Source organism: Lepisosteus oculatus, chromosome 7, assembly GCF_040954835.1.
Source record: "Lepisosteus oculatus isolate fLepOcu1 chromosome 7, fLepOcu1.hap2, whole genome shotgun sequence".
Taxonomy (NCBI): Eukaryota; Metazoa; Chordata; class Actinopteri; order Semionotiformes; family Lepisosteidae; genus Lepisosteus; species Lepisosteus oculatus.
In genome coordinates, this window is record NC_090702.1 from 11,503,196 (window position 1) to 11,530,486 (window position 27,291).

Consider the following 27,291-nt stretch of genomic DNA (forward strand, 5'->3'; position numbering starts at 1 on the left):
ATGGATGAGACTGGGCGAGTCCTCTCCAACTTGTGCAATGTGGTGCCTGGGGGTGTGATCTGCTTCTTCCCTTCCTATGAGTACGAGAGGTGTGTATACTCCCACTGGGAGAAGACCGGCCTTCTTGAACGTCTGTCAGCCAAGAAGAGGGTAAGAACACCAGCACATTCGTCACCATCACCATTGCTTTCAGTAACTGGTTATCTAGTTCATGGTCACAGGTGGCTTGGAGCCCAAGAAGCACTAGGTGCTGGACCATCACAGGGCACACACAGACACAAACATGCACGTACTCAGTCCAGGACCATGCACATACAAAAGCCATTTAACCTGCCAGTATGTCTTTGCATTGTGGGAGCAAATGGGGGCATCAAGAGGAAATCCAACATGAACACGAGAAGAACATGCAAACTCCACACAGATGGCACCACTGTGCCACCTCTAAAGCATTCATTTGATGTGTAATGTGTAAACTTGTACATTTTTTTTCTTCTCAAATTCAGTTAAATGGTAAATAAACTTTTTTCAGCAAAAGAAGTTAATGAAATGAATTTGCATGATGTGATTATCAGTTTCTTTCATCATTTGCCAGAGGTAAATCATTGTTTCCATCAGATGAAGAAAAGAGCGTTGCACAGTGTCTCTGCAATAGATAAGCTTCTCTCTTGTTTTGGGAAAGATGTGAAAGCGAAACTGACACAGACTTGTAAAGAAAAGTCATGGTTGAAAATGGCCTAGAGAGATGATTCTGCCTTACTTCTCGGCAAACTGCTCTTTCAGTAAACCTGAGCGAAATAAGATTGAACATATGTTCTTATCTTTCTACTACCTTTTAAAACTGTTCAGTTTAACTTAAATAAAAGATAAAAAGCCAATTACAGAGTTTGATAAATTGCGTTTATCAAAAAGACTAACTCAACATCAGAAGAAACACAGCAGCAGTCTTCTGTCCTCTGTTGGCCCATTTTACTTGGGAGAATTTTTGTAGATTTAGGAGCTTGTGGTGATATCGGTAACTGGTATCGGATGAGATTGTTAGGAGTGTTTTCTTTCTTTTTCAGATTTTCCAGGAACCTAAGAAAGCCAGTCAGGTGGAGCAAGTGCTGTCTGAATACTCCAGGTGCATCCAGGTGTGTTTTAAAGACAGTATTCATAGGCACTGTAACTTTGTTTAACTGAGCTATATGCATATACTATACTATACTGAGCATACTGTATATCGTAGTAAGTGTACTGTACATCAAGCTAAGCTCTCTGAAAGCAGTGACCTGTTTCACAATGTGACATTAAAAACCTTTTTCCTGACCTGCTTAGTACCTAACTAGGACTGGTATTATTGGTAAAATATTTACTTAATCTTTTTTTCATCATTTTACATATTTTTTCCTTTTTCTTAGCATGTATGGAAAACATTACTAAGTGATTTCATTTTTTATTGTGTTGCATTATAAATTAGTATTTCATGTATTTAGAAATATTTCAATTAATAATTGAATATACTGAGTTTGACATATTACAGTGTTGTTTTTTGTAGTGTCCTCACAATACTAAACAAGCATCCATTATCAAACATGAGAAAAGCAAGTTCTAAATGAATTAGAATTCTTATTTAACAAATATTAAAATTATAATCTGAACACCCTCGTACAAGTAGTGGCATATGGCTTCCAATTCCAAGACTTTGTCAGTAATATGTGTTTCCTTTATTGTTGTAGATTAAAGAAAAAACCCTGCAAATGTATTGGAATGTATCTATAACACTGCATGTTCATATACCATAAGGCCAGTGAATGCTTCATCCTTGTGTTTTCTTTACTGTGTTCCTGGTATTATGCTTGCTTGCACACATTTTTCTCTGTGTGCTTTAATCCGGCAGTACTTGTATAAGAGAGTGAAATTGAAATAAAACTATTCCTTTTTTATTCCTGTCCTGTGACTACTTTCATTTTTGTTCCCAGCCTGTCCTATCTGAACAGTTCTTGTCTGCTCTTGCACTTGTTCTGTTGTTGTGATATTTTCCTCCCTAAATGTTCCTTATCCTATGGTTGGCTAAATTGAAAATCCAAAATGAATTTTTGTTCAGTTAACCAAAGTAAAAATTAATTTTATACTATCAATACTTGGGAATGAATCATATTTTCTGTCCTTCTGCATATTTGGAAGTAAAGGATTTTGAATATAGAAAATATTTGAAAACAAACTATACAACTGTATGTACTAAAATGTGCAGTAACTACAGAAATATAATATATTATCCTACATAATGGATAATAAATAATAATATATTATGAAAAGAGCTGTATCACTGAATATAAATTATTCATTGTTTTTTCATTTAACGTAGTTGTATTATTTTAATTCCCCCCAAAATATTCAATTATTTTCTCTCCTGTAGCTGCAGGCTACAACTTTTCCCATGTGCCGTAGTCTACTTCTGTCCGTTGTTGCAGTTTTCATTTTTCTTTGCTACCTGTTCGCAGAGCGTTTTTAAAATGTGCCTCGATCTCTGGGATTCTCAGGCCTCACAGAAGTGCTGTCTGAATATCACTGTCTTTTCAGTATCATTACAGTTTCTTCACAATGTGAACTGTGAGAAGGTGTAATTGTATGAAAGGTTTGTTTTGTCATTTCTGTGAATACATTCTAATGTCTGGATCTGGTTCTGACTTGAAATGAATGCCTGTTATTTTATACTATTTGATGAAAGACAGTAGGTTTCACACCACTTTGTATTTTTCTTTGCACAATATAGGTGGCATACTTCTGCTTGTGACCTATAGCTTGCTTCCTCTTCCAGCGCTGCAGCCAAGCTGAAGGACCCCTGTCGGGAGCCCTGCTTCTGTCTGTCGTGGGGGGGAAGATGAGCGAGGGGATTAACTTTTCAGATGATCTCGGCAGGTTAGTGCTCACTTCTGATTTGAAGCTGTTTTTCTTTAAAAAATATGGATGTATTTTCAGAATGGCCAGGTTTGGATATACAGCACCTGTTTTTTCCAAATAATAATATTGTACCTATTAATTGAAGAAGAATTTTGAAGTAGGAACGGCATTTTTGTCGATATGTGCATTTATACAGTATACATATTAAACATTGTTTAACAGCTAGATATTTTTCTTTAGAAGGTTTATATTCAATCTAATCTGGTTTGACCTCAGCTGAGGCATTTTACTTTGTATCTGGGGAAAATAAATCCTTGTGTTTGCTGCACAGTAAATCTTCCTGTTTGCTGCACAGCAGTTTATAAAGAAGAGAGGTTTATCCTTCAAGTATTGCCTTAGAGGGATTTGCGATATCTGTGATGTATGCTTTTTGAAAGATGAAAAAGAAAAGGACTTTTAAATTCTTACTCTCCCAGAGCATGCTTGATCTGTGTTTATTTTAAAAAAACATCTTGTCTTATTACGAAAGAAACAGAGACCTTTCTAGAGTGCTGAAGAAGCTCTTGTCTGAGGTTGCTCCATCTGGATTAGGAAATCGGAAATTGTGCGCAGTCAGGGTTTACGAGAGGAAAGACAATTTTCCAGATCAGCAGAGAAAACGTAATGCTGAATTAGCACTGAAGTCAGAATGAGACTCGTGCTTCGAACATCCAAGTGCAGCCAGAATCACCCTGGAGACACTGAACTGCTAGTTCTGTGTTCTTATCTTTTCACATTTGAGATGACTGAGCCTTAAATGAAGCAGCACAAAACTAAATGTTCCTGCATTTTAATTTTTTTTTAAAAGTTCATCTTTTTTATTTATGGATCCTGAACGTGAAATTGATGATTATTTTTTATTTGAACACCTCATCCTGTGAGGAATAGGAATTGTAACATTCTGTTTCTGAAGGGTAGTTTTAAAAATTTATTTTATTCTAAAAACTTGTATACCATTAGAAAATGTGACCTGCTGTTCTAAAACTAGGCAGATCTTAATTTTTCAGCTTTGATTATTAAATCAAATTGGACATAGCCAGCACGTTTAGCATTATTTTCATTTGCAGTAAAGGCTATGCCAGGAGATACACTAGAGCTGTTTTGAATGAATTCAAATCATTACTGAGAGTTAACTTTTAACAGTCTTCTTTTAGGACAGCAGGTTACAAGTGACAGGACTGAGTATGCCATTTGAAAATGGGCTTTAATGGCATACAGGTGTTTTTAGGGGTAGATGTAGTATTCTCTGCACATTTTGTATTAGGTTGCTTGTATGTGCTAATGCCTTTATGTTTGAAAATGAGCTTTCAGTCTTGTTCCTGTTTCTCTGATCAGGTGTGTTGTAATGGTAGGAATGCCATACCCCAATATCAAGTCTCCAGAACTTCAGGAAAAGATGGACTATTTGGACAAAAACATGGTGAGATGGTTTCTAAACAAAAAGGTTACTAACGCTTTTAGAATACTCACCCTCCATTATCGACTTGATCTACCAGCAAAAGATGAAAATTAAAATTCTGTTTGACAGAAGATAAGTTGCAGTTGATCTTTTTTCAGCTTTGTAAACTTTGTTTTTTGCCTGACTGTTCCTAGATGTAATATATACATTTGTAATTGTGTTGTTTTTTATTTTATACCCGCGTAATTTAGTATTTCCACTTGTTAAATATCTTAATGAAACAGATAGAGTCATGGCACCAATGTAAGAGCTGTAGGATTCAATCATGGCTGCTTTTGGGCTCAGAGTGTATACAGTGCCACTGCCCTGGATAGCAATGAGATTGCTACTCTAAAGACAGGGTCTTCTAACACAGGGGAATTCTACACTCTGTTTCTAGGGGAGTGATGTCATTTCTCTTATAATGCCTCTAAAATCTGTTACAATAGCTTAACACTATAACTCCTGTGTGGAGAATGAGGGCACTGGTTCACATGCCTCCAATACACCCACCTGTGTGAGCCATTCATTGACAACTGTGAGCTCTACGATACCTTACAGGAGAACTAGTGTCACAAAAGTTGTTTGTTTCTTGCTATTGTCACTGCAAGCTCACAGGCACCTGGGAGCGTCCCCAAGTGGCTGTTGAGCTGTAAACTATGGAAATATAACTAACTCAAGGCCCCCTGACCCCAGTGACTCTTGACCAATTGTGCGCCAATTATGGGAGAACCTGATCAGTCATTGATATAGTGAGGTCCAGGCTTGAACCAGTTACGCCTGGGCTACAGTTATAACTTGTGAAACAAGTCAGTATCCTTCCTATTTGAGCTCCTCAGAAGCCCTTCAGCCTTTCTGTATTTTAATGCAGTTTCAACAGTGTTTACATTACAGAATTAAACACCACACGTTTGCTGTGTTATACTGTATATTAATACTTATACTGCGCTAGCAAAAACTGAGACCCAGTTTTGAATTATAAACTGAATGCTGAATGCTCACAGTCTTCTACGCATTAACCGTTCTTGATGTTTGCATAATTACTTTGTTTTGCTTTTAGCAAAGTACATTTTGCTGGTGATTAAGCAGTTTCTTTCATGGTTACCAGTACCAAGATACTTGTAAAAAAGAAAAATAATTTGGTGTTCATTACATTACTTATCTTATAGTTTCAAAGTTGTGAGCGATCTATCCATCCATTTATCCATTATTAGAAAGCTGCTTGTTCCTGGGTTGTGCACCCCAGAGACTATACTGAAAGGATAGGGTACAAGGTGGCTTGCCAGCCAGACAACCAAAACAGTGAACTATTCATGTTAAAATTTTAATTAAAAACACGTACAGTAATAAGACAAATAATAAATGACACAACTGAAAAACATAAATTGTATATTTATTATTCTTGTGAATATTTTGGTAAGCTTTAAATTACAATCTGCTTTTTTCATTTATTTTGGCATAATATTTTCATTAATTTTGTTAATTGGTCTGCACGAGCTTTCAGGACACTGCAAAAGTTTTAATGTTGCATAAATTGCACATATACATTGTGGAGCCTTCTTCAGGTGCAAGCTCCACACCACAACCGAAATGTTACGTTTTCTCTCTTCTCTTTTCAGCATGGAATAAACCTATTACTTGTTCCTTTGCAGCCTACGCATGCTGACACACCTACCCACCTGACCCATATATACATTCCTACCACCAGCTATTGAACAGCTATATTACTGTACTAACTTTCAATCTAGCTATTTGAGTACTGTAACTAAACAATATCATCATGAACAAAACATTATTTGACCATGTCTAGTTTAATTATATAGAATTAATCAAAGATGTTGGCTACCCATTATACTGCCCAAAGAAGAGCTCTGTCCTTGAACCATGTTGCCATTTTTGCTTTTTTTTTGTATGTATCAAACCGTCATTGTGTTCTTTCAGCTATTGAGTTGCGTTTTATTTTGCTCTCATTGAGGCAGTAAGTCTTTTTTCACTTTGAAAATTAAGTAGCAAGCAATGCAGAGACACAGTGTTTGCCTGTGAGCTGATGATTCAGCTGGAAGGAAATTGTTTTGTTTTCTACATCAAAACCCTAAAGCATAAGATATTTTTGTTGAAAATTTCATACTTTACATATTACATACCATTTGTATTGATGATATATTTTATATACAGTATAACACATAGGTTAATTAACAGAATCATGAGTCTCTACAACAATTTCAAAATTTTCCGTCTAATATTTTATTTTTTAAATCAACCTACTGTAGATTGGTGTAAATACATAAAATAAGATCTGGTCTTAATGCATGAGGCTTGAGACTTGTGCAATTACGTACCATTGCAGCTGCTGGCTTGCACATGATCTTGTGGTTTATTACTACGAAAGAGTATTTGAGTATTTTGTATAGCATTTGTTTGACCAGGCTGATTTTTGGCTAAGCGGCCTGCCTGGCCTTGATACAACTGCGAGAAACCTGTAAGATAAAACCCTGATACATATTTAACAGAGATTTAATAAAGCTCAACACAGATGATCCTATTATGTTGCCAGTGGCTATGATTCAAGACTGCAATATATTGCATTGTCTAATTTAAGACTATGAGGATGTATTTCCTTTCAAAATTCAATCAGACCTCAGACCCAGGTCACTGAAAAGGTACATTTCTCCTTTTGTTTGTTGCACTAGATGTTGATGAGCCAGTCATATGTGATGCCATCTCCACGAGTCCTCCATTACTAGGCAATCTGGCCAGCTGGGGAGGATGTGTGTGTTGCCTGAATCGTAGGGTACCTGCATATAACATATGATTACACTGACAACTGTCTTTTTACAGAAATTGATGGGGAGGTTGTCTTAATAAGGGTGATGGTCATGAGATGTCTTCTCCTTGTATAAGGAAAGCTGTAAAACTGGAAAGGTGTTTTGTGTTGCCTGCCAAATGACACCGATTAGAATTGTATTTAAGTTTTAAGGATTACACTTTAAAACTTTCTGCATAATCGAAAAAAGCAATCATTCATTGAGATTAATATATTATATGCAAGTACCTGAAGATAAAATATCAGGCTTCCCGTATATCTTTCATAGTATACAGTCTTCCCAATAAAAAGGAGGAAATGGAGAACTGTCACCCATCACACTAAAACATTAAAATGAAATGGTATGAATCTGTGGCTCACAGTCAACGCTGGGGGAAGGTCACACTCTGGTCAAGGCAGTCTAGGTTTAAGTCCTGCAGTTGAGGCAAGTGCTGTTGAGGTTGTAAAAGGTTCTGCATCCTCAGTGCTGAGGGAAAATGTTTTAATGTTTAACACAACTTTGGCTGAGGCTCTCAAGGGTGTATGGATATGCAGGATGTTATTTTTTTGGTGTCCAAACCAAAGTCCAAAGTGGTCTTATTCCTGAGGTATGCTTGGAGAAAAAAGTAACTTGTGAAAATGAGAAAATAATGAGTAAACAAATCAAGTCAACCAGGGAAAGAAGGAGCAATCCAGCTCTCGGTAGGGCTACGGTGATATGCTGTAAAGGTACGATAAGTACCGACTGTCATGTTGAAAACAGAGCAACCACTGCTACTGACTTCAGAAGACAGGGCAGACACGGATACCGTGGCTGGGTCCAAATGGTATTACTGCATATCAGTGCTTAATATAACCATGACAAATAACTTCCAAATCATGATGAATGTGTTCTGTATTGAAAGTGAACTATGAATTACAGTTGAGAACAATGAACAGGGATGTTCTCTCTCACAGCCTCTCTGTACGGGGTGTTTTTGAACTTTTAAAGAGTAACACATAGTAAATATGTTTTTGCAGAAACTATAATCCCAAAGCTGATGTTACTCATTTCTTGTTGTTTTGAAGACAACCAGAAGTGGTTTATAAATTCATTAGGAGGCCTCTCTGATGCAAAATTAAAGAGGTTGTTACACAGCTGTTTATAAATATCCTTCTGTTGTGCTTCATTGCAGCCGCAGGTGAAAGGCAGGACTCCTGGAAAGGCACTGATTGAGAATCTCTGCATGAAAGCTGTGAATCAGTCTATAGGTATGAGCAAAGAGTTTTTGATGAACAGTTTTGTTATTTGTTTTTAAAAGGGAGTTTGGAAGGTAAGGATGAAAGATTACTTGTTTGGCAGGCACAGTATTATGTCTATCCACTGGATGACAGTGCTGATTTTGTTTCATTAATTTCACATTTCTAAGGGCCCCAATGTACATTTCCACAATGTATGTTTTTGAGATGTCATCTAATATGACCAATCTGAGATCCCTTGGACCAGGAAGTCCTTAGTTCAGTAATACAGCAAGTCATCAGAAGTAACAGCTCCTCTATGTGAATTAGCCTGGCTCCTCTACGTTTTCTGAAAGTAAAGGCAAGCAGTTAAAACTGTCTAGCATACACACACAAATCCTGTTTTTGAGGGCTGCACTCCGGCACGTTTAATGGGTATTTATTAAAAGAGATATCTATCAGTATTGCTCTGACTACTACAGAATGTTAGAAAGCAGAACCTTAGTATAATAGCTAATAATCTATATATTAGATTAGCAGAATTGTAAGTTTAGACAGTTCTGCTTTGTAGTGTTTTGCAATACTCAAAGGTAATTAATATTTTAATTAGTATATCCTATAATATAATTCACAGCATGTTTTATAGGCTTTAATGTAACAAAAAACAATACACCAATCAATGTGTGAACCAGCAACAGCCTTCATGCATTTTCGTTTCTGTATGAAATTCTCACTTAGAGTGTTTTTTTTTTTTAATTTACATTAATATTGAAAATGTGTGGGCAAACTCAGCCTTGTTAAAGATGTTTTTTAAGACCTAGATCAAGTTGACTGCCCTGTCCCAATCTATGCTCTCTCTGCCTTCCTCTCAGGAAGGGCTATCCGTCACCGTGGTGACTACGCCAGCATTGTGCTTCTGGACCAGCGCTACTCCAGGCCGGCCATCATGGCCAAACTGCCCAACTGGATCAGGACCAGCACCCAGGTGCAGCCCACCTTTGGACCTGCCTTCGCCAGCATCAGGAAGGTGAGTGGTATAAGCTGGGTGGAAGTGGGAAACAAAATACAGGGGTACCACAGTTTAATCAGGGATACATTTTCATGACCTCATTGTGATCTTCGGCATCATAATAAGACCTTGTATCACCCCACTTTTTATAGTTTCTCTAATTTTGCACATGGTGAACATTGCTGTGGATCTTTCTTCTCTTTTCCCTCAATGTTTTTCCTTCTTTGTGCAGAAACAGTAGTAATGAAATCAGCAGGGTTCCCACTGTCACTTTGCTTGGCAGTGTATCATGCCTTCCATCAAGGCATTAAGCATGTGAGTTCAGCAGTTCCATCTCTAAATGGCTTGAAGTTAGACTTATATAAGTGGATCAGTGAGGCTCCATAACACCAGGGGGTAATTTAGGTTTGCCTATTCTAGCTGCTGCTGCCACCATAACAGGCTTTTGTTTCAGGTCTGCATTCTTGCCAGAAGGGTTTATTCTTAACGTCCAATGAACTCCTCACCTTTTGAGGTTTTCTTTAAAGAGAGAATGGCCTTCTTCACACTAAACAGGATTTACCCTTCTCCTTGGAGAGCCCTCATCACTGAAGCCCTTCTTTAAGTTGCAAATCAACACTGATATCTTTACATTTGTTGAAAGTAACCCATCTTCACATGCAACACCCTCCAGGATGATTGCTTGATCTCACAACGGATTCTGGGGGAAAGAGAGCTCCTTTTTTATCCCTCAATATACATGATCTAAAGGGGTTTCTCCCTCGCTCTCTGAGGATTTCTGCTTGCCAACCTTTGTTGCAATATGCGGGCAGCCCACTTTCTTGATGTCTGCTCCTTACTCCAGTTTTATTCCCTTAGAACTGATTTTTTCTCTATAAGGCATTCTTAAAATTGGTATGAGGACTCGTATTGGCCGGTTGTCCCAGCCACCCACTCTTACTTATCCTGGACTAATGAGATGATTACCTGTTATTTACACCTTGATCTGCCTGCAGTCCAGTGCTCAGTCATAGAGCTTCTTTCTTCAAACAGCCAGCCTAAAAGAAGGATTACCTGCCTGATTCATCCCGTCCGTCTGTCCTGATTCCATACCATGCTGTCAGCCATTTTGCCCCCTGTCTCCTTATGCCACTTCAGCGCAGCCTTGTCCTGCACGGACCAGCGGCAGTGTGCTGAACCCCCGACTATCCATCCGAGCAGTTTCCCTGTCCAGCTCTGCCCTGTTTAGTTGTGCTGAGCCTTCAGTGTCTGATCAGCCCAGCTGCACATGAACCCCGCTCTGCCAACTCAGTCTGCCTTCGCAGTGCATATCCTGCTTGGCTATCTCCGCCAGCCCACACAGCATCTTCCCCACCTCTCATTTCTCCTCTTGCTTTCACTGGGATCAAGCTTTTGGATTCCTCGGCCTGTCCAACAGATGCAGCTGTTTCGCTCTTACTGCCAAGTCATAACAAATATAAGTTGTTATGACTTGGCACTTACATTATAACAAATATAAGTTGGTTTCTGCTGTTGCTTTTGCACTATTACTCTACCCACATTAAGGACAACCACCCCACACTTGAATCCAGAGATGGGCCTTATTTAGCTGCTATCTTGCTTCACCTAATGTAATGACCTGCCTGAGCAAAGCAGACTTTTCTGTGTAACTTGTGCCCAGCTTCTGAAACTCTATCACTATAGTATTTTCTGAATAGGGAATCTCACTCAGCAGCTGCCCCTCCTGATCAAGTTCTCATACTTTTTGAGCTCTCTGTTCACTGGTGCTCCCGGGCTGTTAGCTTGCCACTGACAAAACAGTTTTGTTGACACATATTTACATGTTCCTAGTGACCCGTTTAATTTTATTAATGTGTGTGATACTACTGAATGAAATGGACTTTGTGATTGTGAAGTAACCATAACCATATCTAACCATGTTTGCACACGTAAATTTTAGTCATTACATGGCTAATTGAGAGGATTATGTAGAAAGTGGCTTTTGAAAGTGTAATTACTGTACCTCTTAGTGCTGGAGCACTGAAATACAGGTTTAAAAATGATTCAAGAAAACTGGAAGTCCTCCCTGTTATGAGACACTTTCAAAATACATCTAAATGTTATTGGTTCGAATACTCATACTGTGTTTTCAATACCTCTCAGCATAGACTTTTACACAGCAGTGTACTTCACTGTAAATATTAAAGAACTTGAAATCACTTCTACAACAAATGTGAAGTATTTTTACTTGCATATCAACTGTCAGAAGTGATTTAAAATTCTATGTTCTGGTGCACTTTCACATTCTGAAACAGTTTCAAGTATTTCATAAAATGTGCACATGGAAAGCCACTCCACTCAAGAGCAATTCAGACTTGCTTACAGAACCTTCACATCGCATCACTGACTCCCAGTTTCCAGCTACAGCGTGACTAAGTCATTATTTTGACAATTCAAGTCCTTTACTGCCCATATGATGCACTCCAGCAGAACAGAAGCAGTGGCTATCTTTAAGTAGTATTAAATAGCTAGAGCCACAGACATTCCCTGTAGTCCACTTCTGTTATTAGGGCTCCCATGCATTCTTATTCCTGGAAATCTACATATAATTTGCAGGCCTAGAAGCGTCTTCTAAAATAAAGAGCTTAATGACTTGGAAAAGTTGTGTGAAAGCTATGAATACAGTTGCAAGACTGGAGTGTACTCAGTAGAGATGCACATTTCATTTTTGCACATTAATAAATCATGCAGAGATGAGTTTTGGAAAAAAAGTTTGAAAAAACTTCTTGATAACAGCATTTTAAATTATATGAGATGAATAAAATAAAAATGCATACTGTAACGCTTCACAGCTTTCAAAGTGTTTTAACCTGTCAGCTGTAAACCTCCATTATTACATTTTGAGTTCTCACTTCAGAATCTTGCAATGTTCCAGACCTGTTTTTATATTTGTTTCCAAACTACGGTTCTTCAAGACATTAAATAGTAGTTTGACTTAATGTTCCATGAAGTGGAGTCTATTTTTTACTGGCTTTTCTCTATGTAGCAGAAGTTTTGTTTTTTACAGGTTAAGGTTATGAGGAAAGAGATTCGCTTCACTAAACATGCTCATTATTATTAAAGCTTACTAAGGTTGCAAGGGGCCCAACCCACTAAGAATTCTGAGCTGGCCATTAATCCGGCTGAAATCAGTTGGAATTCTATTAGTGAATATATGTCCTTTGCACAGCAGAATCGTTCTGCTGCAGTGATTTTTTTTATTTTTGTGCAGCACTCGGCCACGTCTGTAGAATTTTAATAGTGTCTTTCCTGACCTGCAGTTCTTCATGCAAAAGAAGCAGCAGCATGGACTGTAGCCCTCCCAATCCAACATGTGCAAGAGCCAGCACTTCTGAACACCAGGCTACCAACAGGACAAAAACAATTTTAACGGTCATCAAGCCTGAAGCCCTCAGAGCCGGGAACAGGTCAAGAGTGATCTCAGGCTCAGGAGAACAGAGGATTCATTAAGAGCTGATGGAAATTACTACAACTTTTCAGTGTTAAAGTGAAATGCTTAAGATTTTGAGGGAGACTTCTCTTTTCCAGGTTACAGCCTCAGAAGGGTTGTGTCATGGGTGTCAGGGACAGAGGTCTACATGCACTTTAATGCTCTGACACTTTTTCTTTTGAGTTACCTACTCATCTCTAAACTCGATCCTGCCTGAAGTAGTTTGTTTTTCTGTATTTTGATACTTTAAAATTAATGAAAGGTAATGACAGAAAAGAAGCAATTGAATGAAAAGTATGTACATGTAATGTTACATTAATTTAAAGAAATCTTGTTTGTAAAACTTTTTCATTTTTCATATTTATAATGCTTATATGTTCCAATGGTATGTGGAAAAATAACTAAGGTTCTCAGGTTACATACAGTATATATATTCAGTCCGGGTCCTGCATATTTTCTAGGTCTCTCCTAGGTTTTTTACTGGACCAATTTAGCCAGACCAAATTATAACTGGACTGTTTTAGAAATATCTTGCAGCTGCAAGAAGTTTGCAAAAAATAATGACTTCATTAAGGTTACAAGTCAAGTGTGAATGAAAACCTAGTAACACACCAACTGTCCACTTCAAGTGTTGACTGATTGGATTTAGTTGAAAGGATTAGCTTAATTATTTAAATGTTTATTTTGTTATCTTTTGTAAAGTGTGTTCATGTTATTGATGCACAATTATTTTGCGGTCTTTAATTGCTGATCTTTGGTAAATCTAAAATATAGTACATCATCATTTTTTTCTTTACACATTCTGAAGAAACAAGTAGAGGGGAAAAATGAAGAATGCCACAGAGGCATAAGTTATTCTGAAATGTGACACATCATCCATGTACAGTAATAATACAATTTTGTTCTAGCACCTCTGCTTCTGTTGCATCTTCTGAATACATTGATCTTAAAATCTGAATGGAGGTTGTTTCTGTTGAAGTAATCAGTTTTGCACAGAAAAGAGGCCACATACAGTCTTAGAGATAAAAACATGAACCATAAAAAATAATGTTTAAACCACACAACATATTTATCTGAGGGCATTAATCAAACTTCTATTTTTGTTATTTGAGAGCTCCAATGTTAATAAGAATGCACTGGTACAAAATATGAAAACGTTTTTGCAATTTTTACATTTATTTTTCCAACACTGACATTTTACATCAGAGATTTCATGACAGATGCATTACAGGAGTGAGCTCTTGCTGATGATATAAAAAGCCACTTTCTAAAACTATATTCTCCTCTTATTGGGGTTAACCATACACATTTATTGCAGGTTTATATTATGCCTCAATGATTCTTTTTTGCGACTAGTGAATTAACATTTTCAAGCCCTTAGGCTTAGACAATTATCCTTTGATATGTTGGATTTATAGTATAGATCTTCATTCCCAGTTTTTTGTTTAATAACTTGAAACCTATGTACAGTATTTCATGCTGAGCAAAATAAACAGAACTTTGGTTTAACATCTGCATCTTGATTTTCTTGAGAGTATCTTCTTGAGGAAAAAGTGAATGTGGAGACATATTCTATACTGTACATATAAGGGGGATTTCAGTCCCTTATGACTTATGAGTTGTATAGTAGATAGTAAGTTGATCCATTATAAATTGTTCAGACTGAACTTATTTAATTACCAAGCCAACATTGGCTTATAATTCCCATCTAACTTTTCACAGCTCAAAAGCATCACACTATTGTTGTTCATTTATGTTTTATAGTGTTTTTGAAATGCTTATTTACAATTGCAACGCCTTCATCCTTTGAAAGGTAATGTTGGGACTAGAAAACAAGTAAATGTAGTCTCTTCAATTAAAGATGGTAATTACACCAAATTGTGTGGATAGTGTATAAGCTCAACAGATGATTAAAGACCGAACAGAATTATCTGTAAATCTGGACATTGTTTCTACAATACTCATAAAATGTAACTCAATAAAGGTTAGATGGAGGTCTTGGAAAGAAGAAAATGTCTACATGCTAAATGTCAAATGAGAAGACATAATTAAATTTGCAATAGGTGAGGGAAAATACACCAAAAAAATACTACTTTTCTAGGCCTGCGTGACAGGCAGAAAACAGGAATATTGATTATTGTCTAGGATTCAACTAGATTGCAGAGCAGGATGGACAATTTGGGATCTGATTTTTTTGTCTTAAAGTTAACGTGCAATACAAATCACTTAAATTCTACAGAAACCTGTCCTTCCAGTGACAAAGAAAAGCTGAGTGTTATAAGACTAAGGTTATTTTTCAACGTTTTCAGTTTTCCTAAACGTTTCAATCTCTGCAAGTTAAAAGCAGATTAGTTTTTCATGTTGTTTTTTTCAGTCAGGAGTCCTGCCAGTCTATCAGATAGCATCTCTTCCAGCAGCTGTTCCACCTGACCTAGATCCTGGACTCCATTCCTTCTCCGGGCTTCTCCATTGGGAATTCAGATCTCCATTTTTATGCATCCCAGTCGTCCTCATCATCCTGTGCGGCTGGTTGCTGGGGGGCTGGGAGGGGTGGAATAGCATCAGACATTCTGGCAAAAGCACTGCCGGTGCTGGCCGGGGCATCCCCTCCTTCTCCAGGGGCAGGACCCTTTCCTGAAATCCCTGGGGGATTGAAAAAAAAATACTTAACATGGAAGTTCTGAAAAAAAAGGTAATGCACTTTGAAAAAAGAAACATTAGTTTCACTTTAAAATGTATAGAAGTGAGAGTTACAATTGAGTGGAGGCTATTAGGTCCATCACCCCAATTTTGCAGGTAACTGATCCGAGAATCACATCAATAATATTGGTGGGTAACTTATTCCATACTCCCAACCCCTTTGGTTGCAAAGCTGTCTTCTTATTTTGATTTTAAATGCACTTCCATGTAGGTTCTACGTGTTTCCTCTAGTTCATGTTTCCCTGTTCTTTCTGAAGAAGTCCACTGTCACTGTAATAATAATAATTGCTTACACTTATATAACAGTTTTCTGGACAATCCACCACCACCAATGTGCAGCATCCACCTGGATAATGTGACAGCAGCCATTGTACACCAGAACACACCACACACTAGTTATCAGTGGGGAGGAAAGCAGAGTAATGAAGCCAATTCACAGATGGGGATTATTAAGAGACCATGATTGGTAAAGACCAATGGGATATTTGGGCAGGACGCCAGGGTGACACCCCTACTCTTTTCAAGAAATGCCCTTGGATTTGACACAGAGTCAGGACCTCGGTTTTATGTCTCATCTGAAAAACAGCGCCTTTTTACAGTATAGTGTCCCCATCACCATACTGGGGCATTAGGACCCATATAGTCGGCAGGGTGAGCACCACCCCTGGTCCCACTAACACCTCTTTCACCAGCAACCTTAGTTTTTCCCAGGGGGTCTCTCATCCAGGTACTGACCAAGCTCACACCTGTTTAACTTCAGTGGTCAGTTGTGTGGCTGCTTGCTAGGATTCCCCTAAACCTCAGAATGTATCTGTTTCTTTTTTTCTGGACTGATTCCAGAGCAGCAATCATTTCTGTAATGTGGTACCAAAATTGTACACAATATCTTAAATGAGACCTTACAAGTGTATTATTCAACTTCAACATAATGACGACAAATTCTCCGCTTTTAACAATACATTCTAATATTTTGTTTGCATTTATAACTTTTCATTTGCTGCTTCCTAGCTTCTTTACCAGAATCGAAATCATTAATATAAATTAGGAATACTTCACATTGCATCACCCCAATTACTCCTTATCTGTTTTCTATTGATCAAAGTTTCAATACAAAAACATTTATTTCCTTGAATACCTGCCTCCTGTAATTTGTGAATAAATTGTTCATGTTGTCCTTAAAAAGACTTCTGAAAATCTAAATATACCATATCACACAATGTGTGTGTATTCATATTTGTTGCTTGTTCAAAGAGCTCTAACAAGGTAGTCAGGCAGCTACCTACCTTTTCTAAATCCAAGTTGAATATTCTCTAGTATCCGATGTCCATACAATACAGTGGATCCTCTAATTTAGTTCTAATAATAATTGTGTCCATAACCATAACTATAATAAGTCAGACTTATGTCTAAAATTACTTGGTTTGGTTTTATCACCTTCTGGGTGAGCAGTATATTAGCAATTTTCCTGTTTATGGATATTACCCTTGTCATTTCCCCAATGCCTGTTGGAAAAGCTGCGTCAATGAATGAATAACAAAAGGCAAATAACAAAAAAACATCAATGGCTGATGAATAACAACTTGTTTCTTTAAGTACAATTAGGAAGATACCATCAGGCCCTGGGGATTTATTAATCTTCAGTACTTCTAGTGCCCAAAACATTTTTCCATTTCCCATGCTAATACTATACAACTTGTCCTTCTGTTGCCTGAGGCATGTGTTAAGTTCTTCCTTCGTGAATGCTGAGTGAAATACTCATTTTGTACATCAGCCATTTCAATTTCATTGTTTAGAAGTTCTCATGATTGTCCCAGATGCATTTTACTTTGTTCGTAGACATTCTTTTGCTGTTGTAGTAAAAGCTTTTTTTATTATTTTTGCCTCCACTGCAATATTCCTTTTTAAAATTTCTTTCTTGGCCACTTTATCATTCTTTTTACCTTGTAACTAAAAAATTTGTAACATATAAAATGATTTATGTTACATTATATTAATTTTATATACATGTACTATTATTTATAATAACATTTATTATTTAGACAATGAGCAACATTTAGACAATGACCAACATGAGCAACAGTATGAGCAACATACTGTATGTTTTGATATGTTAATATATATTAATATACTGTATATACTGCAATACAATCATGCTTGAAAGTTTGTGAACCCTTCAAGGTGGCTATTATTTTAGATATGATAGAGATATTATACGAACCTGAACTCTTAATGAATATATATATATAATTAATATCCTAAAGACGTTCCACACATAAAAAGGGATTTGAACTCAGATTATTAGAAGGTGATGTTTAACAAATCACCAGATATTCTTGTGTGAAAAAAAAAAGTCAGTCAATAACTTGTGGCACCTCCTTTAGCAGCAATAACTTCACACAGTCACCTCCTATAACCGATTATCAGTCTCTGACATCTTGCTGGACTGTTTTTTTCCCACTCCTCTTTACAAAACTCCACCAGCTCTGTGAAGTTTGAAGCATGTTTTTCATGAAAAGCCCTCTTCAGGTCCTGCCACAGCATTTCCACTAGGATTCAGGTCAGGCCTTTGTCTTGGCCATTCCAGGACATGGAACCTCTTTTTCCTAAGCCATTCTTTAGTAGACTTACTTGAATGTTTAGGATAGTTGTCTTGTTGAAACATCCACTTTGTGCCCAGCTTGAGTTTTAGAACTGATGGCCTAACATTCTTCTCAAGAATCCCTTGATATTTCTCAGAATTCATGATCCCCTTAATGATGTCAAGTTGCCCAGGGCCAGAGTAAGAAAAACAGCCCCATACAAGGACACTCCCATCACCATGCCTGACAGTAGGGATAAGGTTTTGTTGGTGGTAGGCTCTTTGTCAAACATGGGCCCTCTTGTTGTGCCCAAATAGTTCAATTTTGGACTCGTCTGTCCAGAGAACAGACTTCCAGGAGCCTTCAGGCTTGTCCAGGTTGTCTCTGGCAAACTTCAGACAGGAAGCTTTGTTCTTTTTTGACAGAAGAGGCTTCTTCTGGCTACCCTTCCATAGATGGAGTTTCTGATCAGGGTTCTTATTATTGTTGATCTATGCATTACTACCCCAGAAGCTGCTAGAGAGGCATGTAGATCTCTGGATGTTATTTTAGGATTACCTTTAACCTCTTTTATTATTCTCCTTGTGGCCCTGGGTGTAATTTTAGGAGGACATCCACTTCTTGGCAGGGTTGCCATTGTTTTAAATGCCCTCCACTTGTATACTACATGCCTAACAGTGGATTTATAGAGTCCAAATCGTTTTGAAATGGCTTTATAACCTTGTCCAGATTGATGAGCATCCACTACTTTTTTCCTCAGTTCTGCTGATGTTTCCTTAGTTCGAGGCATGATGCTAGACTCATACGAAGAGTAACTCACCTGCTTTCTTGCAATTATTTATGTTTGCTCCTCCCTAACACATCATTTCAGATCTTCAGTTTCATTGGTTATCTCAGTTAATTGGTTAACACTGTCATTGACCCACCTGATCCTGCTTTACCTTGATGTAAATCATAGAACTAAGTGTTCACTTATTTTTACACCTGCACAATTTCTGTATAGTGTATGTATTATTTTGCTGCATGGACATTTTCTTTAAAAAAACTCAAATTGATGAATGATTATACTTTATTTCAATTAAGAAGTGACAAATTCTAATTAAATATGCATTTTGTGGTTAAAAATCTAAAATTATGCATTTGGTTTTACAAACTTTAAAGCATGACTGTATATATTTGGATATTTTTAATATAAAAAATTATATTATTATATAATATATTATTATATAATTATATATTTATATATAAATTATATTATTTGGCGGTGGGTGGCTCTGTGACTAAATATCTGCGCCTGTGGCTGGAAGGTTGCAGAGGAATCCTACTCCATTGGGCCCCTGAGCAAGGCCCTTAACCCCAACTGCTCCAGGGGTGCCGTATAAAAGGCTGACCCTGTGCTCTGACCCCAAGCTTCTCTCCCTATCTGTGTGTCTCATGGAGAGCAAGTTGGGGTATGTGAAAAAAGACAACTTCCTAATACAAGAAATTGCATATGGCCAATAAAGTTTTCAGATAAGTTTTCAGATAAAAGCACTGTAGCAATGAACTGAACTGCTACAGTTCAGTAGATATTCAGTAGATGTAGATATTAAAAACACCTGGTATCCTTGGCTTATAGCTGTATGTCCAAGAACTTGCAGTAGCGTCAGGGAGGCACGCATTGTTCCTCTTATTCGTACTAATTCTGATGAACGCTCTGACCCTAGAGTACGTGCACATGGGTTTTACTTGTAACCTGAGATCAACAAATAGTGATTGCAAATTAGGATGAAATACTAACTGAAAATATTGTATAAAATTTGAATGAAAATATGAAATGAAATATACTCCCACATTGAGATGAAGAATGAAATGTATTTAGACATTCTATGCACAGGTATGGATTGAAAAGGTTCACCTTTTCTCCGCATTGCCAGCTTATTGAAGAGATCAGACATGAAGTCCCCACCACTGGCTGTGGCTCCCACTGAAAGGCAAGGGAGACAAAACGAGACTTCAGTTCAAGAAAGAACATGTCTGGCTGCCATCTGCTAACCATTTAATTAGTGTACAACCACCTGGATACACCTAAATACACCTGTTTCTTTGCATATTCTGTGTTTCAATAACAATTGTCCCATGTACAGAGTAAAATTTGAAAGTAACTAGAAGTATAAATATTCTAAAAACATTTTAATTGAGTATTTTCTAACAGGAGCAGCATCTGTTTAGAAGTATTGGGTCAGCTAAAAGCAGCCATTTTTTTCAAAATGAAAATAAGAAACTATGTCGCAAAGAAAATGTGATATGGGTAATTTTACTATCGGTAAAACAGTATTTTCCAAAAGCCCTATATTCTGGCCCACATAATCTAAAACACAGGAAAGTACATTTTAAAACAATTCCACCAGTGTTTTAACCATTTTCAATATCTGATTTGAGTAATGTCTACACAGTACAGTAGATGATTACTCCACAAGCTACAGTTTTTCACTGACCCACCCTGTATAACCGGACAACTTAATAGCTCTCCACATACATGGTTATTTCAGCGCTCTCTCTCTCAATTCAATTCAATTCAATTCAATTCAATTCAAGGTGCTTTATTAGCATGACCGATGGGTACAATCAGTGTTGCCAAAGCAAATAAAAATAATAAAATTAACATAGAACAAAACAAAAAATAGAAGTAAAATAAAATCTACAGACATGTTACAGACATTTACAACAAAGACATATTATATAATATTGACATATACTGTAGGCGGCTGGAGCATTATTGGGAGACGGACTCATTGTTCCTCAGGCTGTGACAGGAGATCACATACTGGGCTGCCAGATCAACTGAGTTCCCTCCTCCCTCTCCCAGTAGGATTGGGACCTGTTGTGGTTTTGGCAGGTGTGGGAACTCTGGGATTAGATTTCTGAATTTCGGGAAGAATGTTTCTCTAATCCCAGAGTATCTGTCACAGTGCAGTAGGAAGTGCACCTCTGTCTCTGTTTCTCCCTGCTGGCAGTGGGAGCACAGCCTGTCCTCTCTGGGCAGCCAGGTCTGCCTGTGTCGCCCAGTTTCTATGGCCAGGTTGTGGTCACTGAGCCTGTACTTCGTCAGGGTCTGTTTCTGTTTGTTATTTTTTATTTTGGTCAAATATTCAGCTAGTGTCTCTCTCTCTCTCTCTCTCTCTCACCTTGTCATGTTACGTCATATGAAATCAGCTTCTCGACCAATTAGAACTCAACTTCCTCTGTATTTAACTTGGTAGTTTTCAGAATGAAGGGGGCCTTATGCTAGACTTCCGTTCTGCTCGGCTCAACTTCAGCTTCGTCTCTCTTTGTTTTCATTCATTTCACTTTGTATGTGTGTTTCTGTATAGCTTCGGCTTTGTTGGTTTGTGTTTATCTCCTCCTTTTACTTTTGTTTGTTTGGATTATACTTTATTTCGCTATTACTTTGCCCAAACATGTTGTATCAACCTCTATGCCCTTTTGTACCCTATTTCTTGTGTCTTATTTTCCCTTATTTGTATTCGTAGCTCATTTGTGTATTTTTGTGAACTTTTGTGTAAAGGGTTAGTAAAAGTTGTCGGGTACATTGTGCACACGTAGTTGGTCTTCGTATTAGAAAAACTAGTTTAGGATGGGAGAATGCCTTTTGTCTAGTATGGTTTTGGGTAGTCAGTGAAGGTTAGCTAAGGTGTTAGAAGATCCCGAAGACCGATTGTTTCGGTTTTTGTTTTGTAGTTAGGTCAGCTTCCCTTCGCTTAATTAGCCAGCTTCATTTTGTATGTTATTTTCGTTCCTTTGGCACCACTCATATTTCCTCTTCCCCCATACAGTCACCTTTTCAAATTGAACATATTTCACTTCTGTTTACCTATCCAAATTTGTTCCAACTATCTTTTCCACACACCGAAGATTTCTTCCTGCATGCCTGAAATTCACACTCCATATACCCCTCCTAGACTATTGGGGTGCATAACAGTTCAAAATAAAATATATTATATATATATTATTTCTGTATTGGCTTCAAGTTTTTTACAACCCCCCCCTACTTTTGGGAATACATCATACATTTTTTTAAATACTAATTTTCCAATCTAAATTGATACATAAAGGCAAGCTATAATGAGATTGTCCTTTTGTATTCAAGTTCAGAAAAACAAAATAATTTGCAGTGGTTTCCTTTCTTTGTATATTCTTTGTTGAAACAGAGGACCAAGAGAAGACAGATTCTAATACATAATATTACTGTGAAATCCTAAACGAATTAATGTTCTGTAACTCTGGACCAAAGCAACAGATTCTTTAACTGGTGACTAAACCTAATATACAATTTTTTTAAACCAAAACAGTAATAGGCAACTGTTGAGTTATGGATAATTTTACATATTTTTTGTTCCTATGCCTGATTCTCACACAAAGAAATCAACGATCACTTTCATTGACTCTAGACGTGAGAAACACACAGTTTCCTCTTCAACATTAAGAAAATAGAATAACCTCACAGCAGCAACACTGTTATAACCCGATGAGAAAGCACTGTTGTCCTAGATCTCATCACAGATCAGACCAGCTGGGGCCGTGATGGACATTCGCCGTGGAGCTGCTTTCTGCCTGGTGGGAGCCCAGGCCGGGCCCTACCTTGCTCTTGCTCCTTCTGCTTTTTTTTCTCCAGCTTCCGCTCCTTCACGTTCCGGAGTTTGGCTTTGCCGATGCCACCAGCTTTGCGAATGGACTCTAGGAGGCTGGCTCTGCCATCCGAGGGCCTCACGACTTCAGTGGGTGCCCCCTGCAAGGGACCTGCATGGAGAGGCGAGATGAAAGACGCAGGTGCGTGACGGAAATGAACAGGTGAACAGACCCACAGACGTGTTCCAAACGTCTCCACTGCTCATACCATCACGGACATCAGCTAGAAAAAGCGTGAGGTTTCTGCTAAATTTTTGAAAGACATCACACCACAGCATGAGGCTAAATACAACAAATCAGGACCGCTTTGGCAAAAAGAAATGAAAAAACTTGAAAGGAGATGAGCTTGAATTCACTTTGACACTTAACCTAGTTCCCGGGATTTTTTAACTTTAATAATTAAATAAATTATAAGTGAAATAAATAAGAAATTAAATAAAACAACAAAAATAACTCAGTTGTTGAAATTCTGCAAATATTGCCTGATGTGCAACAGCAGGAGACAGAGGAGCAACCATAAACTGTTCACATTCAAGAGGACAGGAGAGGAATTAGAAGAAGAAATCCCTGACTCTGGCTTTGCTTTAGAACAAATTACTTTCAGAATTTACTGTGCTCCCGGTTACAGGAGTGCAAACTGGAACAGGAGTTAAAGCCCACAGATTTAAAAAACAAAGCACTGGAAATGAACATGAGCCAGATGGCAGTGATTTGTGCCTTTGAACAGTACAACAGGATTTACATGTTCACCCCTTTTAAGATTTAATTTAGCTGCACTGATTTAACAGAGCACTTTATTCTTAAGCCCCCATAGAAAACAAGCTCTGGTTCTGACTGCAGGTTAATTCAACTTTAAAGGAAGGGTCTTCACAGGTGGCAAGTTTTGAGAGAAATAAGAGCACCCCCAAGTTTTCAAAGCAAAATGCAGGGAGGCATCCATATCCTAGAATAAAGGATTTATAGCATACAGAATTCTTGCAACAAAATGATGGCCTTAGAGGGAAAAGAATAAAATGTATAAAAAACTAGTGTTGTTCAGGTTAAGGAAATGGCTAGTCTCCAGCAAGCAGTATTTTATTTCATAACTGAAAGAAATAATGGGATTAAAAGGCAAAATATGCTTAGGGCAGAATGAAAACATTCACAGCAGATCACACAACAGGCTCAAGGCTCCAGTCTTCTCTTTTTCTGAATGTACTAATTGCCACAGTTCCCAGATTTCACCTGTACCTTTTTTCCTTCCCACAATGAAAAAACAATGCAGCAGTCATATACGACATTGGAAAGCCTTGAGCTGGGGTCAATACAGATTGTCAAGGGGGTAAAAGCTTCTGGGCAGAGTCAGATGGGGCAAAAAAAAAACTTACATCCAAAGGCTCCAAAAGCAATGTCGCAGTATCACAGTGGGAAGCATTCTGAAAGTAGCCATTTCTTTTCAATTTGGGGGTTCATTAGCCCACCAGAAAAGCTATAACAGGATACTTTAAAACCACAAAAGACCAATCTGTAATGCACGTTATTCACAGTAAAGTAGTGCAGTATAACTCATAAGAGAAAAGGACGTACCTGTGGATGCAGGGTGGCCACCCAAGTCTCCACTGACAGGGGTGGGTAGAGTTGGTGGTGGCGGAGGAGGTGGAGGGGGAGCTGGGGGGGCACCAGGAGGGATTGCTGTGTTCTGGATAGAGGCTTCAATAGGGGGTGGAGGAGGAGGGGGTGGGGGAGGAACTTCAACCCTAAACTGCAAGTCTGGAAAAAACAAAAAAAAGGTCAATCATATTTATACATTTCAACAGATTCTTCAAGGATTTCATAAGGTCATCAATTTGTAGCTACAGCAATGGGAATCACGATGCTCTGTACGTTTTCATGACTATTGACAAAATTAAATATGGTCTTAAAACTTTTTTATAGCTTCTGCTTTGTCTGTCTTAAGAAGTTATATAGATATGCAGCAACAAAAGGGATCACTCTGCCTAAATGTTTTTTTTTTAAATAAATATATGGGGTTTTGGATACTGATTAAATGTTCTTAGTGTCATTTTAATGAATTGATCATTCATAACTGACAGTTATACTGTGACTGTTGCATGAGCATTAAACACCTCATTAGTGACTGGGTACAGGTGATGAGGTGATTTAATCTGTGAATGTTAAGCCTGGTGGAAAATCAAAACAGAAGACCAACATGATCAAGAGAAAAGCACCTGCATGCCATCGAGCACAAGTTGAACTTGTATCTGAACCATACTTCCCTTTTACAAAACAGGGAGTCCACAAGAGGTTTAATAGACAGTCGTCCACTTGTACTTACACACCTGACCCGCTGAGCTCCCCAGGTTCTGTCCCGAATGTGGGCAGCTCTGGAATGGCAGTGGCTGACCCCGAGGGTGCAATGCCAGGCCCCAGGTCAGCACTGTAGGTCAAGTCATCCGCAATGCCAGGGAGGTCCGGGAGGTAGGAGGGCACATCAATCTCAGGCACCTGACCCAGATCTGGGACATAGAAATAGTTTTCGGCTGTCTGAAGAATGGAGAGAAGGAAATATGTGCTAAATACGGGGCCTAAATAAATCACATTTCATTGATTTATAATGAATATTTCATTAAATATAACGGTCATTACATTTTGAAGTAGCAATTATTTTTTGTTAGAAACACAATGCCATTCACACATTCAATGCAAAAAACAAAAAGAAAGATCCAAATACAGGTAGCTGCCAAAATAAAGGAAACACTTGAGTAAATGAAGGATACAAAGCATACTGAAAGCTGGTACCTCCACACAGGTGAGGTTCCTGCGTTAAATAAGTTGCCCATTATTTTGGCTACCAGGTCTAAAAAAAAATCTCAGTGATTGTTGGAGAATGTTTGGCAGGAGTTTCGGTAATGAAGACGTGCTGATGTTTCGCAAGGAACAGTGGCTGAGGTGATGCTGGCATGGAAGTCTGAGGGAAAGACAATATCAACTTGGGACAACTGTGGATGAAAGTGCAAATGCCTTGACAATAATGTCCGTACATTCATTCGAGATGCAAACTAAAAATGACAAGCAACTCTGAATGAGTTGACAGCAAATGTCATTCTAAGGTGTGAATAGGCTGCTTTATCGTCAGTCGAGAGCTTCATAGAGAGGGATACTATCAAAGAGGTTGCAGCACATTTTGTGAGAAAAGTGATGTGGTTTACTGAGCAGTGGAAAAAAGTCACACGCTCAGATAAGTCTTTCTCCACCGTGTTCTCAACAAACAGACGAGTACATGTTTGGCACACCCCAAAAGTCTATAGGCTTAAGTGGTTGGTGAGAGGTTCTGGCAGTTCTGTTATGGGGTGGGGTGCATTTTCCTGGTACAGTTAAGGTCACTCAACCTTAAAGGGCAAGGTAAATGCCAATAAACACAAAGCCATTCTGATTGATCATGTTCATCCTATGGTGAAACATTTTGATCCTAACGGGAATGGATTCTTTAGGATAATAATGGCCTCACTCACAGGGAAGGAGTGGTCAGTGAATGGTTTGATGAACATGAAAATGATGTAAAAGATATGCCATGGCTCTCCCAGTTATCACAGATCAGGAGGACAGCATAAAACATTCCAACGTCCCTTAATATTTCCCTGAGCACCATGAAGTCAACCATTAAAAGTAGAAAAAACACTGCAAACATGTGGCAAAAGAATTTGTGGTTGGACAAGAGAAAATCTTTCTGTCTTAAATACGAAGAGCTACAATTGATGGAAACCCAACATAGTGCATCACCCACGTTAACACTTCTCTGAAGAATGGTGATGGCAGCATTATGTCACTATATCATCAGCAGGGACTCACTTATTTTATTTTATATATGATTATTTAAATTCTAGTAAGATTTGTTTTAGGAAGCATATCAAGATTGATGCTAATATAGATGGAGCAAAACACTGGTATATTTTAGATGAAAACCTGCTTTAGATCTAAAACTGGGCCATATAGCCAGCTTTCAGCCAGACACTGATCTCAAGCATAAGGACGAAGCTACTATGGAATGGCTTGAAAATAAGAGGTGAATATCCTTGAGTGGCTCAGTCAAATATGCCATGGAAAGCCATGAAAACTGCTGTCTTTTAGTGATTGATCAACAGCACATTGACCAAGGAAATCTACCAAAAAAGAGAAAAAATGCTACCAAGCAGGTAGGCAAAGTTGGTAGAGACTTACCAAAAACACATGGCTGTAATCGCTGCCGAAGATCCAGCAAATAGTTCTCAAGTTTGAATACTTATGCAATCAACATATTTCATTTTTTCTCTTTAGTTTTTGCTGATGTTTACCCCATCTTATCTTATCATTAGAAGTCTTCAACTGAGCTTTCAGGTTTTTAATAAGTTTTAAGTGCATATAAATTTAAAAAAAACATTTAGTAATTTCACTAAATGACATCATATGACATCAGCATTTTGAATACTTTTCTACAGCATAGCACTGCATGTAGAAAACCATGAATAAACT

General features: G+C 38.0%; 2 protein-coding genes across 2 annotated transcripts in view; one reads left to right on the top strand and one right to left on the bottom strand.

Moving 5' to 3' along the window:
• Nucleotides 1-14,365, top strand: part of ddx11 (DEAD/H (Asp-Glu-Ala-Asp/His) box helicase 11) — a 42,842-nt gene extending 28,477 nt beyond the window's left edge. The window contains exons 21-27 of the mRNA XM_015353221.2: nt 1-150; nt 1,062-1,130; nt 2,798-2,898; nt 4,255-4,339; nt 8,336-8,411; nt 9,251-9,405; nt 12,687-14,365. Coding sequence (XP_015208707.2) covers nt 1-150; nt 1,062-1,130; nt 2,798-2,898; nt 4,255-4,339; nt 8,336-8,411; nt 9,251-9,405; nt 12,687-12,722 — 672 coding nt within the window. The 3' untranslated portion in view covers nt 12,723-14,365. The remainder of the gene's footprint in view (nt 151-1,061; nt 1,131-2,797; nt 2,899-4,254; nt 4,340-8,335; nt 8,412-9,250; nt 9,406-12,686) is intronic.
• Nucleotides 14,010-27,291, bottom strand: part of wash1 (WAS protein family homolog 1) — a 72,984-nt gene continuing 59,702 nt past the window's right edge. The window contains exons 7-11 of the mRNA XM_015353222.2: nt 25,122-25,326; nt 24,370-24,552; nt 22,756-22,914; nt 20,033-20,101; nt 14,010-15,499 (exon numbers count right to left, since the gene is read on the bottom strand). Coding sequence (XP_015208708.1) covers nt 15,348-15,499; nt 20,033-20,101; nt 22,756-22,914; nt 24,370-24,552; nt 25,122-25,326 — 768 coding nt within the window. The 3' untranslated portion in view covers nt 14,010-15,347. The remainder of the gene's footprint in view (nt 15,500-20,032; nt 20,102-22,755; nt 22,915-24,369; nt 24,553-25,121; nt 25,327-27,291) is intronic.